This window comes from Balearica regulorum, chromosome 5 (genome assembly GCF_011004875.1).
Source record: "Balearica regulorum gibbericeps isolate bBalReg1 chromosome 5, bBalReg1.pri, whole genome shotgun sequence".
In the NCBI taxonomy this organism is placed as follows: Eukaryota; Metazoa; Chordata; class Aves; order Gruiformes; family Gruidae; genus Balearica; species Balearica regulorum.
Window position 1 is genome coordinate 41,945,713 of NC_046188.1, and position 15,970 is coordinate 41,961,682.

A 15,970-nucleotide genomic window follows, 5' to 3' on the forward strand; every position below is an offset into this window, starting at 1 on the left:
TCTCTGCAAGCTGGAAATCCAGGGGCTCTTTTATGTTGTGCTTGGAACATATGACTCAGCAGCTGAATTTTACCCACCACTTCCAAACCTCCCCTCCACAGAGAGTAGCTGAATGGGTGCAGGCAACAGTTTTCAGGGAGGAACTGATGCAGAGGTTTTGTGTTCCCAGGTAGGACGCAGCAAGTCCCAGTAAGGGCTTCTCCCCAGGCTGCTGCACAGCGATGGCCGCAGAGCCCATCTCCATGTGGAACCACCGGCCCATGTCCATCAAGATTTCAGCCTTCATGGTCTCAAGGTTGGAGCAATGCAGAGTAACTGCCACCTGGGGAGGTCAAATGTTCTCTGCCTCCAAGAAGTAGCTTACTCGTGCTTGGTGAAGAGAGACGGAGATGGCTTTTAGCTGGGGCTGACAGATTGGCTATGACCCCACCCAGTAAGTAAGCATCATCACAAACTCTGCCACAAATAAGAGGCTGGGACTCAGACACAGTACATGTTTTATTATTAAAAAAATGCATAAAAACTAAACACATGCTTCCCAAAGTTAAGAGTCCATATGTACATCTGCGCTTCCCAGGCAGCTGCAGGGAGCACAGCCTGCCCTCGCTGCAAACGTGTACCGCACGGGTTTTTGTTACCCTTTGTTAGGTGTTATCTTCTCACCTGCATTTACAGCACTCCACCTAAATGAAGAAAAAACCCTGTACCGCCTGGAGTATAAGATGGTGCAGTTTGTATCTGCGACTGATCAACTGTACTGAACTTCTGGAGGCATCTGTAGGACATCGCTGTTCGGTAGGAAGCTTTACAGAAAGGACCCATGCCCAAGCCCCTGAAATTCCCCTTCCCTAGGAAGTGTTCTCACTAAGGGCTGAAACTGGACCTGAATTTTGTAGTTAGCCCCAAACCTTACAATAAGTGAATACTGGGCATCGACAGGTGGAGTGTTCCGATACCAAGCCTGCAATCTCATTTGACTTTCTGGTTCCACCTTTGCCAACTCAGCAAACGATGACATTTGGGGTATTTGTTTCTGAGGAAGGGCAATGTGGAATCCTAAGTCTTGTGATACTGCGTTTTCTGCTGAGTTTTCAACGCACTGAAATAAAAGAAATTAAGATCTAGCAAACATTTAGGATAAGTAGAGTAAGATGTAACTGCACGTCCTTGCTGGGAACCACTGCACAAAACAAATGCTGATTTACAGTAAAATATTAAATTATTAAAAAAACACACAAGCGCTTGCAGTTATAGTGAGTCAGACATGCTGATTGGAAAACAAAACAAAACCCAAAGAGCAAAACCATTAATTTTGCCCTGTCTGGAAGGCTGCAGTGATACTAGTCTATGTTCTGATGTAGCTTTTACAGCATGCCAGACCTCCTAAATAGGAAGGCCAGTGGTTCTCAAGCTTTTTCGAGTACTCTCTCTTCAGAAAGAAATCTCTCAGCTGATCCCTTCCCCCCAACGCACACACCTTCCCAGAACCAATTTCACACCTTCACTACAGCAGCTACAGCACTTGGTTATTTGAAAAAGTCATAGGACTGTTAAAAAGAAAGATTAAACGAATCCTATTTTAAAGCAAATGCTGAATCCTGCTCCGCTGAAACTGAAGCAAGCCTGCCATTCAGTATCTAACCTGTCTCCTTCTTCTCCGGGAGGACAGCATTTAGCATTAAATTAGCACTGTTTCCCCACACTGCTGCTAAGTCTTCTCTACACTGTTTCCTTTCCATCCCTTTGAAGTTGGATTCTGTCCTTACACACTCCAGCTGCTCTCCCCCCCTTTGCATTTTAATGCCAGCTGCAAGTCTGGTCAGGCCTGAATTGGCATCAAACAGAAGAAAAAGACAGACATAAAAGAGGTACGTGGGGTGAAGAGGGATGCTGGATTTTCATTTTTTCTAATTTCATCGCTCACCAAAATGTCTGAAACTCTTTAAAGAGCCCCGGACTGAGGAAGCAGCAAGTGTCGCTGCACAAAATAAGCCAGATGTTCAAATTCAGTGCTGGGTAGAAGCAGATCCGCAGATCAGTTTGAGAACCACTGAGGTAGGCAAGAAGTCTAGGCAGTACTGCTGAGTGAACGCAAAGGGAATTTTGCCCTCTTGTCCTGAATGACAGTGTAAATACCCACTAGTGTTTTCAGAGGTACCAGTCCTGAAGTCACGCAGCCAGGATCAAAGACAACATCTACACAAGAGCGAGCACTGACTGAACAGAAGGTGTATTCAGCTCTGCTCCAGCAGTCAGTAAGAAGGAGCAGAGTATAGACTCTGACTGCCCGCCTTAGCTTTGAACACCTTTCAGTGGAATGTGATCAACCTGTAACCCTTTCCCCCAATTCCAAGGGGTTCTTGGGGTTGTGGTCCTTCCAAGCCGTCCGCCACTGCAGCCCACATAGTTGGTGAAAGCTACAAAAGTTGCCCAAAAGCTCTGGCCAGTGCTGTTCAAAGCCATTCCAGATCCAGCATCAGAGCCCCAGGGACACGGCGCTGCGGCTGCATGCATCCCATCCCAGGGAAGCAGAGTGTCACCGCTATGTACAGACTAACAACTTTTCTCTCCTTCTGTCTCCAGCTCATACAGAAGGCTTTTGTCCTCCCCTTCCTGCCCATCCGGATGCCTTTCACCCTCAGCATCATCTCCAAGGCACAAGGGGCTCATGATGTAGCGATAGTCACTTGTGACAGCAGCAGCTGCCCCAGCAATGATCTCCTCACCGTCCGTATTTCCAAAGGAGGCGTGCAGAGCAGGGTCACTCGCAGATGCCTCTTTGTCCTTCCCAATGTTGACATAGAGAGGATCTTGACTGGAAGAAAGTGTGGACATCCTCCCCCGAATCATTTCCAGCTGGGACCGGAGCACTCCGAAGCTGGGGCGTAGCTTGGGCTCAGGGTGCCAACATCTGCACATGAGATCATAGCTGCAAAACAGAGGGAGACAAGAGCACTGAGAAGCAGAGCAGAGGAGCCACCCCCTGCACCTTCAAACAGGGTTTCTGCACAGTGCAGCTTAAAAAGCACAGATACCTTCCCCAAAACCTATCGGCTTTGGCCTTGCACGGATGACAGTAAGTGGGCAGCCATTATGGATCTAATTCATTGTTCCTTCCCATTTTTAAAGGCATTCTCATTTTGGTCAAATTAATTATAGACACTACCAAAAAATCCAAAAGCCCTGTCAAAGGATGCTGAACTTCTTGGTAAAATCTTGATAAAATCCTGTCTCTGGAGGGCTAGAATAGGATCGTGAGCATGACACCACCTAGTAATGCCTTTTGAATTTATTCACAAAAAGCAACCTGACAACCTCTGCCATGACTGAAAACATCCCTCCAAATTCTAGTTCAAGAGCAGATAAAGCACAGGAAGAAAGAAAACAGAGTTCCAACTGTGGGAGGTGCAAGTTACTTCCAGAATACTCTTTTTTCCACACTGCCGTTAACTCAGCGCTCCCAGAGTAACGGAGGTGTGCCACTCTTGCTGCCTGACAGGTTACCAGCAGGACTGGAAAAAGGCACAGTGGGTTTGTTTGGAGGGCTGTGGAGGAATGGACAACAGCTTCACTGCTGGAAGAGGGATGCTAAAAAGGCTTTTCTACTACAAAGGCACCATGCCTACGCAGAAGATGTGTTCAGTGCCATTACCACCCTCGAGCCCCATCCTGCAGTGTTTCTCCTGCGGCTGAACACCAGCTACCTCAGCTCTGGTTGCCTGAGGGCCAGCATGAGATGTCGCTGGCTCCAATGGGCTGTGCTCAGGCAAGGGGCAAGGAGCTCTGCTCCCCTGCAGCCGCCTTTGCGGTTCAGTGCCTGCGCTGGCTGGCCTCTCGCCGGCCAGGCCTCCCGCCGGAGCCCACTGGGCTGGAGCGTGGCCAGAGCCATTGTCCTCCTCCTCTTTGTGCATCACCCACAAGACTGGCAGCTGCATTCCTATGGCGGTATTGTTGCCAGTTCTGCAGGGAACAGGAACAAAGCACAGTACTGGCACTGAAAAACACCACAAACAAACGAACCTCAGTTAAACTTGTAAATGGAAAAAATCTGATATGGCCTTTACTGGGAAATAAAGCATTTCATGATGGCTTTTATTTTACTTTTTGTGTCCCTCACTTGCTATCATCAGCTTTACAAGATTGTTTTTTGATCTCACGCTAGTTTTACAGAAAGTTTCTATGGTTCAATTGTCTTAATCCTGATTTATGTCCCTCACAAATGGTAGAAATAACTCTGAACACTCCAGACAAAATAGAAACTTCATATTCTGCAGCACCAAACTAAAGTCTTTTTTTACCTTCCCTGGCAAACAGCAGAAATTCACCTGAAAGAAAGGTAGAGAACTACTGGCTATACTGCATCAGCCCCAAAGCCCATTTGCCCCAGTACCCAGCCTCTGACCAGGGCCAGCAGCAGACACTTGGCAAAAGCCCATTAGCAGAGGATGCGCATGTAGCGAGATCTTTCTGGTACATTCTCTCAGGTCTCAATAACCTGTAGCTCAAGGGCCTCTTGAAATGGAGGTTGTATCTTTTTACTAGTTTTTAATGGATTTTTCTTCAACGCCTAGCAGCTTTTTGAATCCCTTCTACACTTTTGGCATCTATAATATCCTATGGCCATAAGTTCCACAACTTGGAACCAAGGTTACTCACAGCAGTCAAGATACAGACATATAATGAATTTAAGCAGTGGTGTAACAATGGTTGCATTTAAACTCAGGAACAGTTAAAATGTACTGCTGAGAAGACAGAAGTGTACAGCTTTAATAACAAGAGTACAGGTTACTCCCTATGTGGAAAAATGGCTGGAGAAAGGAAACCACATGAAATAAACCACCATCAGAGCAGGAGGGAAGAGGGAGGAAAGGGGACTTCACGTTGTCCATTTTACACATAAGGAATGGCTTGAAAAGTTCACTAAAGTCAGTGCTCACAGTTATGTCTTGCTTTGGGCAGGACACAAAGAAAAGAGAGACTTGCCTGGGCACTCGGTGAAATGCTCTCACCTTGTCCTGTGACACGTGCTCCCGCTCCCTGCAACCTGACCTTTATTTCCCGTAGCGCTGCTCAAGCCCTGCTCAACCCAGTGGCGGTGGTAACGGCTGGGTGGTAATGGCTACATCTGGTCGTGATGGCTACATCCAGCTCAAAGTGGATTCAGAGACAGATAACCAAGGACTAATCTGAGCAATGTGCCCACCTAACCACAGTGCTGGTCAATGTCCAACTCGAGCCAAATTCAGAAGAAACTAACATCTGTGGTCAGTATGCAAATATGATTATTAGTCAACCACCTTAACCCCATAAATAGTGAGCAGCTCAAGAACCCTTTGAGCTCTCCTGCACAGCAGTGGGCTGCATGACAGGATCTCCCCTTGAGTAGGGACGCCTCTCAAGGTTACTCCTCAAGGATGAGAAAATCCTTCTCGCATCCGATACTCAGTAAGTGAATTGCAAATAAGTGTACTGAAACTTTGAAAATCTTAGCTAAGTGATATAAAGGATTGATTGTGCACATATAATCCTTTAGACACAAACCGCTGACCAACCCTGAGACTAGGATTGGATTCAGCCGCACCCAGACTCCTCTGAGTAGGAGTTTAGAAAGCAGGGGGGTCCTTTCTGAACCTCATGACTCAACGGGAGGGTCTCCCTGACAGTTTTGCTTGACCCTGTCCTCTATGCAGTAAATAATCCAGTGTGGCTTGACACTGAATCTTGTTAAACCACTGTTGCATTTATCATCAAATTTTCTTATTAATAGAATGATGGATGGATGGATGGACCACTTGGTGGATAAGGAATTGGCTGGATGGTCACACTCAAAGATCTGCAGTCAATGGCGCGATGTCCAAGCGGAGCCCAGTGACAAGTAGCATTCCTCAGGGGTCAGCATTGGGACCGGTGCTGTTTAACATCTTTGTCAGCGACATGGGCTGGACCGCACCCTCAGCAAGTTTGCCGACAACGCCAAGCTGTGTGGTGTGGTCAACATGCTGGAGGGAAGGGATGACGACCAGACGGACCTTGACAGGCCCCAGAGGTGGGCCCGTGTGAACTGCATGAAGTTCAACAAGGCCAAGTGCAAGGTCCTGCACATGGGTCAGGGCAATCCCAAGCACAACTACAGGCTGGGTGGAGAATGGATTGAGAGCAGCCCCGAGGAGAAGGACTTGGGGGTGTTCGTTGATGAAAAGCTCAACATGAGCTGGCAGTGTGCGCTTGCAGCCCAGAAAGCCAACTGTATCCTGGGCTGCACATCAAAAGAAGCGTGACCAGCAGGTCGAGGGAGGTGATTCTGCCCCTCTAGTCTGCTCTTGTGAGACCCCACCTGGAGTACTGCGTCCAGCTCTGGGGTCCCCAGTACAAGAAGGACATGGAGCTGTTGGAGTGAGTCCAGAGGAGGGCCACAAACATGATCAGAGGGCTGGAGCATCTCTCCTATGAAGACAGGCTGAAACAGTTGGGGTTGTTCCGCCTGGAGAAGAGAAGGCTCCGGGGAGACCTTATAGCAGCCTTCCAGTATCTGAAGGGGCCTACAGGAAAGCTGGAGAGGGACTGGTTACAAGGGTATGGAGTGATAAGACAAGGGGTAATGGTTTTAAACTGAAAGAGGGTAGCTTCAGAGTAGATATTAGGAAGAAATTCTTTACTGTGAGGGTGGTGAGGCACTGGAACAGGTTGCCCAGAGAAGCTTTGGATGCCCCCTCCCTGGAAGTGTTCAAGGCCAGGTTGGATGGGGCTGTGGGCAACCTGGTCTAGTGGAGGGTGTCCCTAGCCATGACAGGGGGGTTGGAACTAGATGATCTTTGAGGTCCCTTCCAACCCAAACCATTCTATGATTCTACGAAAATACATTGCTGCTTCTCTCTTGTGAGTGAAGTACATCTCTACCACTCCATCTGCAACAGCCAGGACTAGGCAAGCTTTTACCCTGGGAGAAGTGATGGTGACACTCCTTGGTGGACCTCAGTCCTGTTTGTGGACTCTAGGAAACTTATTGCAGCCACCACCCAGGGAGCAAGGGTTTCTGCGCACACATTTCACGTAACCTGCTGACCAAGAACAGTCCCTCAGACACAGGACTAATGCAGGAGTACAGCCTGTAGAATGTAGCTGCCTGCTCCTCTGCGGGCTACCCGAGTCCTTCCTGCAAGTCTGAAAATATCTGAAACCGATATCTGCAAGAATGTCCTGGTTTTGTTTCCACCTGTAATTTCAGGTGGGACACTAATCTACAGACCCTTAGATCCTCCTATCTCCCCTCTTTTCTTTCACCTTGCTATTTCTGTGAGAGTAGTAGATCCAATTTTGAAAACTGGTCCCAGCTTTGAAAGACACATGCAGGCCACTGTCTCTGCAATCCAGTTTCCTTGTAGTCTTGCTAGCTTGCTTTTCTATTCAGCCTTCAGATGTGCCATGAAACTCATCTCTTTTCTCAGATGCTGGCCTGAGAAAGTAGGGAGCAGTGAGTTTCTGGAAACACAGTTATAGTTTCACAAAGCCAAGAGCTTCTGATGTTGACACTGTTCAAACCCTTGAGCCAAGTTAGCTGCTTGCGTATCTACCACAGGTTCCAGGGAGCTGTGCCAGCAGAGAGTATCTGGTAGCTAACCCAGAGACTTTCTAGTGAATGCTTCTGTGTACTGGAAAGTGGATAGATTCAGCCCAGCGCTGCAGCCAGCTGCCCCTGGCTCCTTCCAGTGAGCCAAACTTCTCAAGGAATCACATGTCAGCAGGGCAAAGAAGTACTCACACATCTTCCAGGCACTCCGGTGGCTGCTTCAGCCTGTTCCCGCTGATGAGGTAGTTGTAGATTTCTGCATTCTCAATGCCAGCATAAGGGGTTTGCCCTCGGGTCACAATCTCCCACATGGTCACCCCAAACGCCCACTGAAAGGGAAGAGCACACAGAACAAGTGAACAGACCGTTCCCTGCTTGCTGGGGTGGGGTTTCAGCATGCTCAGACTGCGCCGAACCTCACAGCCTGGGGTAATGTCATATGAGTAGCAGTGATGCAAGGACTATCCAACTTCTAGCAAGAAAACAAAGAAATGACCCAGCCGATCCTGACACATCATCTTGGGAGACAGCTGAGGGCCCTGCTCAGCATCAACCTGCAGTGGACGAGGGGAGGATTTGGGAGCTACTGCTGTCTTCCACCTGCAGACTTCTCCCAAGCATCTCCTACTCATGGTTTTTTAAGGCATGCAGTATCAATTTTGTGGTTTGCAGCTACATGAAGATTTTGGGTTGAGGCTCACAAATCAGCTGCTTAATTCATTCAGCCAGATTCTGGGTTACTGGAAATGTACAGGCACAAATGAAATCAGAATTTAGCCAATAAAGCAGGGCAAGGAACAAACCACTTATGGCTCACATTCATTTGTACTCTGCACTGCAACAGTCATACTTGTACATTTTAATCTAAACTGCAAGGTTCGTTAGGTGCAAAAAGTTCTGATTTTCATAAGCAAAACTCTCTCTACTGTAAACTGGCTGAACTGGCCATCATTAATCACTAAACACTGTCTACAGTGGTTACAGCAGTCACTGGGCAACACAGCAGCCAAGTTAGAAGGCGCTCTTGGTGATCTCTTCGGAGACACCATGACATGCATAACTGGGAAGGCAAGTCCACAGGTCTGAAGGATAAAACTAGTGTGAAACCAGATCAGAAGGCAGCAAGGAAGACAGGAGAATGTATCAGAGGGAAAAAAAAAAAGGGAAAGGAAGCAAACATTTCAGACGAATGGGTTTAGCCTCACTCTCCACAGGCAAAGTTATGGGGAGGAGTGTCTAAGCACTGATATATTCAGAGTCTAAGAAGTTCCACCAATGCCTTCTGTAGGACGGAGTACCATTGCTGCACTTGTACATGAGTGTGTGGCTTACATGCATTTCAAATGTCACCTTCAAGGTGTCTTTCAGAAGAGAATGGAAAAAGACTAAGAGTAAGAAAGAAGAGACTGCATAAAGACAGAGGAAAACGAGAAGGGGAAAGATGAAGGAGGGGGTGGGGATAAGCACTGAAGAACGAAGGACCAAAGGACAAGAGGAAGAGGGTTCATATCTTCTGCCATAAAGTACTCGTACATATCTTCAGTCTTGAGTTTTGCAAGCACCCAAGGCAGAGGTGGCACTGTCCCTCAAACACAAGGTAAACTCCCTTTCCCATCACCAGGGCCTTTTTCCACCCTCAACGAATACAGAAGGATTTCTCCACTTCAGCAGGAATACAGGTGATCCCCAAATGCACCAGTGCAAAACTCACCACATCACTGTGTGTTGTGTACAGATTATCTGCCAGACTTTCCAGAGCAAGCCACTTCACTGGCAGCTTGGAAGCACAGCCCTGACGGTAGTAGTCTCCACTGTAGATTTTCTTAGAAAGCCCGAAGTCTGCAACACTCACGTTCATGTTCTCATCCAACCTAAGGAAAAGTTTTAATGACTGAGAAAAGCACTTACTGGCTACTTCAGGCAAAAAAAGAGGTATGTCCCTGTCCGGCCAGGGAACTGAGGTATATAGTTCAACAAGTATTGCCCAGAAGGATAATGACTTAACCTACTTGATGACCGAAGCAAAATAGTTTAGTGGTCCCAATCAGTTCCTTGAAACTAATGGAGATAATTAGGACTATGGAAGTAAGGAAATGGCCATGCTCAGATGGTATACTCTGTCAGCCAAAGCGAACTCAGATGCTTCCTGTAGTTTCCAAGATTAACAGAGGACATTTGTAGTGCTCATTGCTACCACTAAGGCCTACACCCTGTATAGGCAATAAAAAAACACAGGTGCTTGCCTAGACTGCCTACTACAACTGCTCAAACTAGATCTGCAAGATGTTCTCTCCAGGCCTGGTTAATGGTCTGAATTGCTCTGTCACCCACTTACACCCAGACACATTGGTAGATAGCACACATAAATAAAGCCCACAAAGACTTCATGCTCCTAGGTCTTATAAAAGACTCCCTGCTTTTCCCAGAAGATATGATGAAATAGGCATTCAACTTCCTCTGAAGGAAGTCTGTATTTTTTTAAATGTTTAAAAATAGAAAATCAGTGTGCGTTTCTCACAAATGTCAAAGCAGGCTAACCCATCATTTTTCATTATGACTATCAGGCTCCTGTCTGTACATCTGGACACTGAAATGCCTTTGGAAATCTGTGTCTCACTGCGGATTTTACCAGTTGTCGTGGTTTTGTTCAGAGGCAGAGTTCTGTCCGCCAGAATGGGTTGTTACTTACTCCATTCTCAGGGAAGAAGCAGAGGGGAAAGGATAAAAAATGGACTTTTCTTCCCTTCAAAGCAGGCAAGGCAGTTTGGGGACAAGAACAGCAATGTGGGATCATAAACGTGTTCACCATGCAATTACTTCTAAAGGCATTCTCCACATAAGCCATTCTTCACAAGCTTTCAGGGAAATTCTACATTTCTTGTATCGTGATAATCAAGTCCTCAAAATGGACACAAGAAATACAGATGAAAGTTCCTTTCTCCTAACCCAGCCAAACCTATTTTTTCCTGTTGGTTATATTATATTGTGGAACAAATAGCCCATGCTGACACACAGTCACTAGAGTGACTAATTACAACCACATATTGTAATCAACCCTATGAAAATATACGTGCAGACCAATGATGGAAAAGTTCCTTATAAATAGGGTTGATTTGGAAGCTCAGTGGGACATTAGGAGTTGCTCCCTGCTCCCAGCACCACCACCCCCACGCACCACCACCCCCACGGCCATGGCTCCCCTATGACTACTGTCACTTAAATGCAAGGACCAGCATGCTCAGACAGGATCCCTCCTCACTTCTGTCATGTGAAAGGCTTCTCATCCCTCTCTCACCCACTCCAGTCCCTCTTTTCTCTAAAAACTCATGGGTCACTTACATGCAGTTCCGAGCTGCAAGGTCCCTGTGTATGAAATTTTTTGAGCTCAAGTACTCCATCCCACTGGCAATGTCAATCATGAACTTGAGGAGTGTCTGAACAGGCAAGTTCTGAAAGAAATAACAGTTTAAGTTCTGATCCTGGAAGCTTTCAAGCATGTATGGCAAAACTGCAAGATGTGCTTCTAGATTACTGAGCAGGGATGGGGGATATAGGGAGGGGATGGAATGGAAAAGTTGATCCTCAACATGCATGGAATTAAATACTTCAACATCACATCCCACAACTTCCTCTAGTATCAAAATCTGGACATCTGCCAATGCCTTTGAGAGACCAACCCTGAACTGTTCTGAGTACATTCTCTGGAAATCCATACCCTCCCAGAAGGAATTATACAGTAAGACAGACTTACAAAAGGGTTTTCCCCAATCCGTGACATCAGCAGAAAAGCATGAAGGTCTCCATGCTTCATGAAGGGCAGGATCACCATGGGAATTGGGAGGCGACCCTTGGGACGGCTCCGTAGACTGACTCCTAACGAGGACACACACAGCAAAGAGGTTTTAGCAAACAGATCAGTCCCAAGGGGAATCTTACAGGCTGCTGTGCCTTTCTCTTACAAATTTGGAAGAAAACGTGCAGTTTTGGTGGGTCAGTTCCATGCTCCAAGCTCCTTTGCATGGCTTCATGCCAGGACGTGTTAAGGTACCTCTAACCCTGTTTACTTCAGAGGCAGTACTAAGTGCCCAGTGTCCCTTGCAGGACAGACTATAAATGTTTCTAGGATCATTCCAGATCAGACAGCTCCAAACCTCGGGGTCTGCAGAGCAGTCTCCACATTCTGGAAATTGCCCATGTTCCATAGTGGCCCCCCCCCACAACGTCTTACTTCTTACCCAGTATTTTGGAAAGGCACGCTCTCCCCTCACTCTATTTGTCTACTGACCCACCTGTCCGCATTTCACAGCAGTTCAGACATTTCTCAGCCAGCCAAACTCTCTCTGTAGTATTTGCAAGAACCAAAGAAATGGCTTATTAAGAGATGCTTATTGTCAGTGTATGAAGGCAAGTGTTGCGAGCACTGACACACACTCCAACTCCCTCTAGGCCTGGGAAGGAGCAATGCTGATATATGTAGGACTCCAGGCAGCACAGAAGTGGCTGCACTAACAGTGCTGTTGGACAGCAGCGGGGGTGAGTACGTGAGGCTGCGTGGGACTGTGCAGCTTCGGGAGTTGCTCTGTGGCACTACAAGCAGCAGCGCTGGCTTACCAATCAGTTTAGTGACATGCGGGTGGTCAAACTCCTTCATACATGCAGCCTCTCGCAGGAACTCCTCAATGTCAGTCGAGGTGAAGATGTCAGCTGGAAAAAAGTGACCATAAGTTTTCTTCCAAGGGACATTACAGATAAATGATTATCAGAAGCTTGTTCTTTGTGGCACTGCACATCCTCTCAGACCTACAGCTACATGAGCCAGTTTACAACAAAGCAGAGCCTGACACTTTCTCCTGGGATGGGTGGCAGCAAGCACACTTTTATGTCTCAGCATGATTGAGTCTTCTAAGGTGCTAGAGCTAAGATTTCTTAAATAATCACATTACTGGAGAGCTTGGACCAAATTCAGCAGTGACTCACATCAGCATAAATTTGGAGTAATTTATTTCTCATTGCTCTTACTCCAGATTGATGGAAGTGTATCAATATAATCAAGAATCAGTCCAGTGGACTACTTCCCCCACTGCTGCTGCTGAATTTAGTGGTAGTCCTCCAGTCCTGTTACAAGATCAGACTCAGACCTGTAGGGGAGTATTCACATTATCTGCTTTATGCAAGTAATTTGCATATGATTCAGAAGACAGAAGTAGATTCTTTTTACAGTCAATGGAGAAAGGAAAGTGCCTCTGGAGGGTGACAGAGTTCCCAAGTTAGATACCTGAAGGCAGACAGTCTGACTACACAAAATCTTGCAAACTGGTTAGAATTATTGTTTAAACTGGAGAAAATGATGCAACTTAACATTAATGTGGTATTAGTATATTTAGTACAAACTGGTATTCTGTGGCAGCCAAACTCAGCTCCAAAGATAAGTGAGTGTGACTCTACTTTAAGTCAGCGACAGTTAATTTTTGCATTACAGGCAACAGGGGTGAAACAACACAGGTTAACATATATATATACACATACATATATGCACATACTTGCTTTGACTTGTATCTATTTATTAACTGCTTTTCTTGTTACAGACTCCTGTCTGATGAATGTGTTAGTTGCCCTTACTATATACACTCATCAGATGACAAATCAGAAGGGAGTTGGACTACTTAGGCAAATATGCTTGACTGAGACGACTTAGCTTGCCACTGCATTCAGCCCAAACACTCTTCTGTTTATTCTAGGATATATGCTTGGAGGAATATCGTCTTTCACTGCTGAATTATTACGGCAAAGCCGACCTGTCTGAGCTGTCTACGCCACATGATGTAGTGCTGTGGTGAATCAAGCAACTGAACGAGATCCTCTATACACAGAAGCTGTAGCTATGACTTGGTTTTGGTTGCACTCACCACATGCAAGGTGCTGTACAAGCAACTACGGTGCTCTTCCTTGAAGAGCTTCCACTACAAAAAGACTGACATGAAAGGGATGAAAGACAACATGGTTAGAGTGGCTGAGTGGGAAGCTCAGAGAGGAGTAAAGAGCATCAGGGGATGTTTGCAGGAAAACAGGACAGATAGCATTTAATCTTTCCAAGCTCTCTTAAGTACTTCGGATAGCCCTGCTTCCACTTACCTTTCAGCATCTTCACTGCCACTTTCTGGAAAGAGCCATCATCTAGCTTCAGTAGTGCCTCTCGAACTGACCCAAACTCCCCTGTGAAATGACCAGAGCAGGCAGTGAGGGAACAGGTTCTTGTGAACAAAGTATGATTCACAGCAGGTTCACTCCAGGGGTCATTGGCAAAGAAGCTGAATAACCATAAGAAATGCAGTCACCAGCTACATTTTTCATTCTGCAGTTCCAGCCAGCAGCTTTCAGCATACATGTGCCTAGAAGAGGTGGCACTACCAGTAGACAGATGCTGCTGTGCTGGCAGTCCAGAAGGCAAAGGAAAACAAGAGAGAAAGGAAGCAATCCTCTACCAGATGGACAATGCAGAGTCAGAGTATAAGCTGGGATCCCAGGCATACATTTCTGGGGAAGCCATATCACGAGGGCTGAGTCTGAGTGGGCTCTGGTCAGAGAGGAGGCTATTAGCTGGAGCGACGAGTGTATGGGTTGGCTGAGGAAGCTCTCAGTGCTGACAGCTGTCAGAACTGAGTAATGGTGCCAGGACTCAGCCATTTGAGACACAATCAGGCCTTATGTCTCAAAACTCAGGGAATGACTTCTATGAATCACAGCTGACCAGACAAAACATAGAACACCTACTTGTGTGTGCATGATATGCTAATTCACAGGAGGAAGTGTTTACCCTGGTGTGTTCTCTGAGGGAGATAAGAGGAAATGCAAGTGGCCAAACCCTCTTCAAATTATTTTAGCCTGAAGTGGCTTTATACCACAGCATAACAGACTCTTTGTATTACATCTGGCTCTAGATTTGCTCTCCCTAATTTTATAACTGCTTACCCCACCCAAGATGCATAAGTATGAGGAACTCTGGTACTGAAAAGAAGGAAGCAAAATATGCCACTCGGGACACCTACCCCAAAAGCATTATCTTTCCACTAGCTTTTCACCCGTGCCTGTCGCTACTGTATGGCACATGCTTATTTCACAACAACCACGAGCAGTGAATCTGACCACAAAAGAGGAAAATGAGAAAGAGCAAAGGCATTTTGTACTGCTTCCATATTATGGACCTGCCACTCAGCTGTAGAGTCAGCAGAGCCCAAGATAAAGCATTCATGCCATCTTATAACCTGTATGCTGAGCGTGGGGTTGCGGGAACAGGCTGACAACACAGATGAAATGTGGCCAGCTAGCATCCTCCCACCAAGGCCATCCCCAGTGGCCCCTCTGCAGCCGATTCCCAGTTTGCTACCTGTCATGCGGACAGCCCGGAAGGGTTGAAGCAGGATCCCAGAAACCGGCCAAGAGCTGACACTCACAAACAGATGATGCAGCTGTTTAGTTACCTAGCATTGTTAAGCCCTCTGAGACCACTTTTTCAGGAAGTTCATCTTCCTGCTCTGAAAGAACCACATTTGTTCTAAGAGGAATGGAGCGGAAGAATGCTCCCAGTGGGAAAGGGTCAAAGAAAATTGCAATAAAATTAGTCTTACAAAGAAAAAGGAAGCCAAACACTTCAGCTTCCTTTTGCCTGTGACCCCTGACTTATGCTCGTCTCTTAGTTATTGGTGTTATTACACGTTTTCACTTATTTCTAGAGATTGCCTTCAGCCTTAGAAGTAGGGAAGGATGATTCAACAGTTAGCACACTGGCCTGCCATTTGGGAAATCTAAATTCAAACCCATCTTTTCACACAGAGTTTCTGGGCCAATCTTTTAGCTACAGTCAGATGACAAGCATCCCATCTTTACTCTGCCCATCCCTCCTGACCTGGAAACCTCAGAGAAATGTTAGGAGCACCTGTGTGGGAGATCCAGATGGAGATCCAAAGTCAGCAGAGCTCCTAAGGACCTGAACTAATGAGGACAAATGTCAGCAAAAGTCAGTACCTGTTCCAAATGTGCCTCCGTAAGAGGCACACCAAAATAAAACCTGGAGTCAACCAACCTCAGATGTTGAGAATATCTGAAACTGAATCAACTTTTTTTTTCAGGGGTTGGAGTGTTTGAGGTAGATCATCTCTGTCTCTTTATTGTCTCAGCCCATTTAATACTTGACGCGTGCTTATGTAAATGGAAGGAATTCTATAGCGCCACTTTGTTAGTAGAAAGAGCAGAAGTTTAATTGAACATTCCTTTGTTTAAATTTCTGAAACAAATCCACACACCAGTGAATCAACAGTACTTTGGAAAGCTGAGCATAGACTGCAGTTCATGACTGTAGAGCCATATTATAGGAACGGCTTAGCCAATATCCTCTTAGTTATGCTA

General features: G+C 46.4%; 1 protein-coding gene across 3 annotated transcripts in view; it reads right to left on the reverse strand.

Annotated features, from left to right (window-relative positions):
- Positions 1-480: 480 nt before the first annotated feature.
- Positions 481-15,970, reverse strand: part of TYRO3 (TYRO3 protein tyrosine kinase) — a 45,115-nt gene continuing 29,625 nt past the window's right edge. For all 3 annotated transcript variants that reach the window (XM_075754438.1, XM_075754439.1, XM_075754437.1), the window contains 7 exons: positions 13,700-13,780; positions 12,179-12,271; positions 11,319-11,440; positions 10,907-11,016; positions 9,279-9,438; positions 7,760-7,896; positions 481-2,929 (listed from right to left, as the gene is read on the reverse strand). In XM_075754438.1, the coding sequence (XP_075610553.1) occupies positions 2,554-2,929; positions 7,760-7,896; positions 9,279-9,438; positions 10,907-11,016; positions 11,319-11,440; positions 12,179-12,271; positions 13,700-13,780 (1,079 nt within the window). In that variant the 3' untranslated portion in view covers positions 481-2,553. The remainder of the gene's footprint in view (positions 2,930-7,759; positions 7,897-9,278; positions 9,439-10,906; positions 11,017-11,318; positions 11,441-12,178; positions 12,272-13,699; positions 13,781-15,970) is intronic.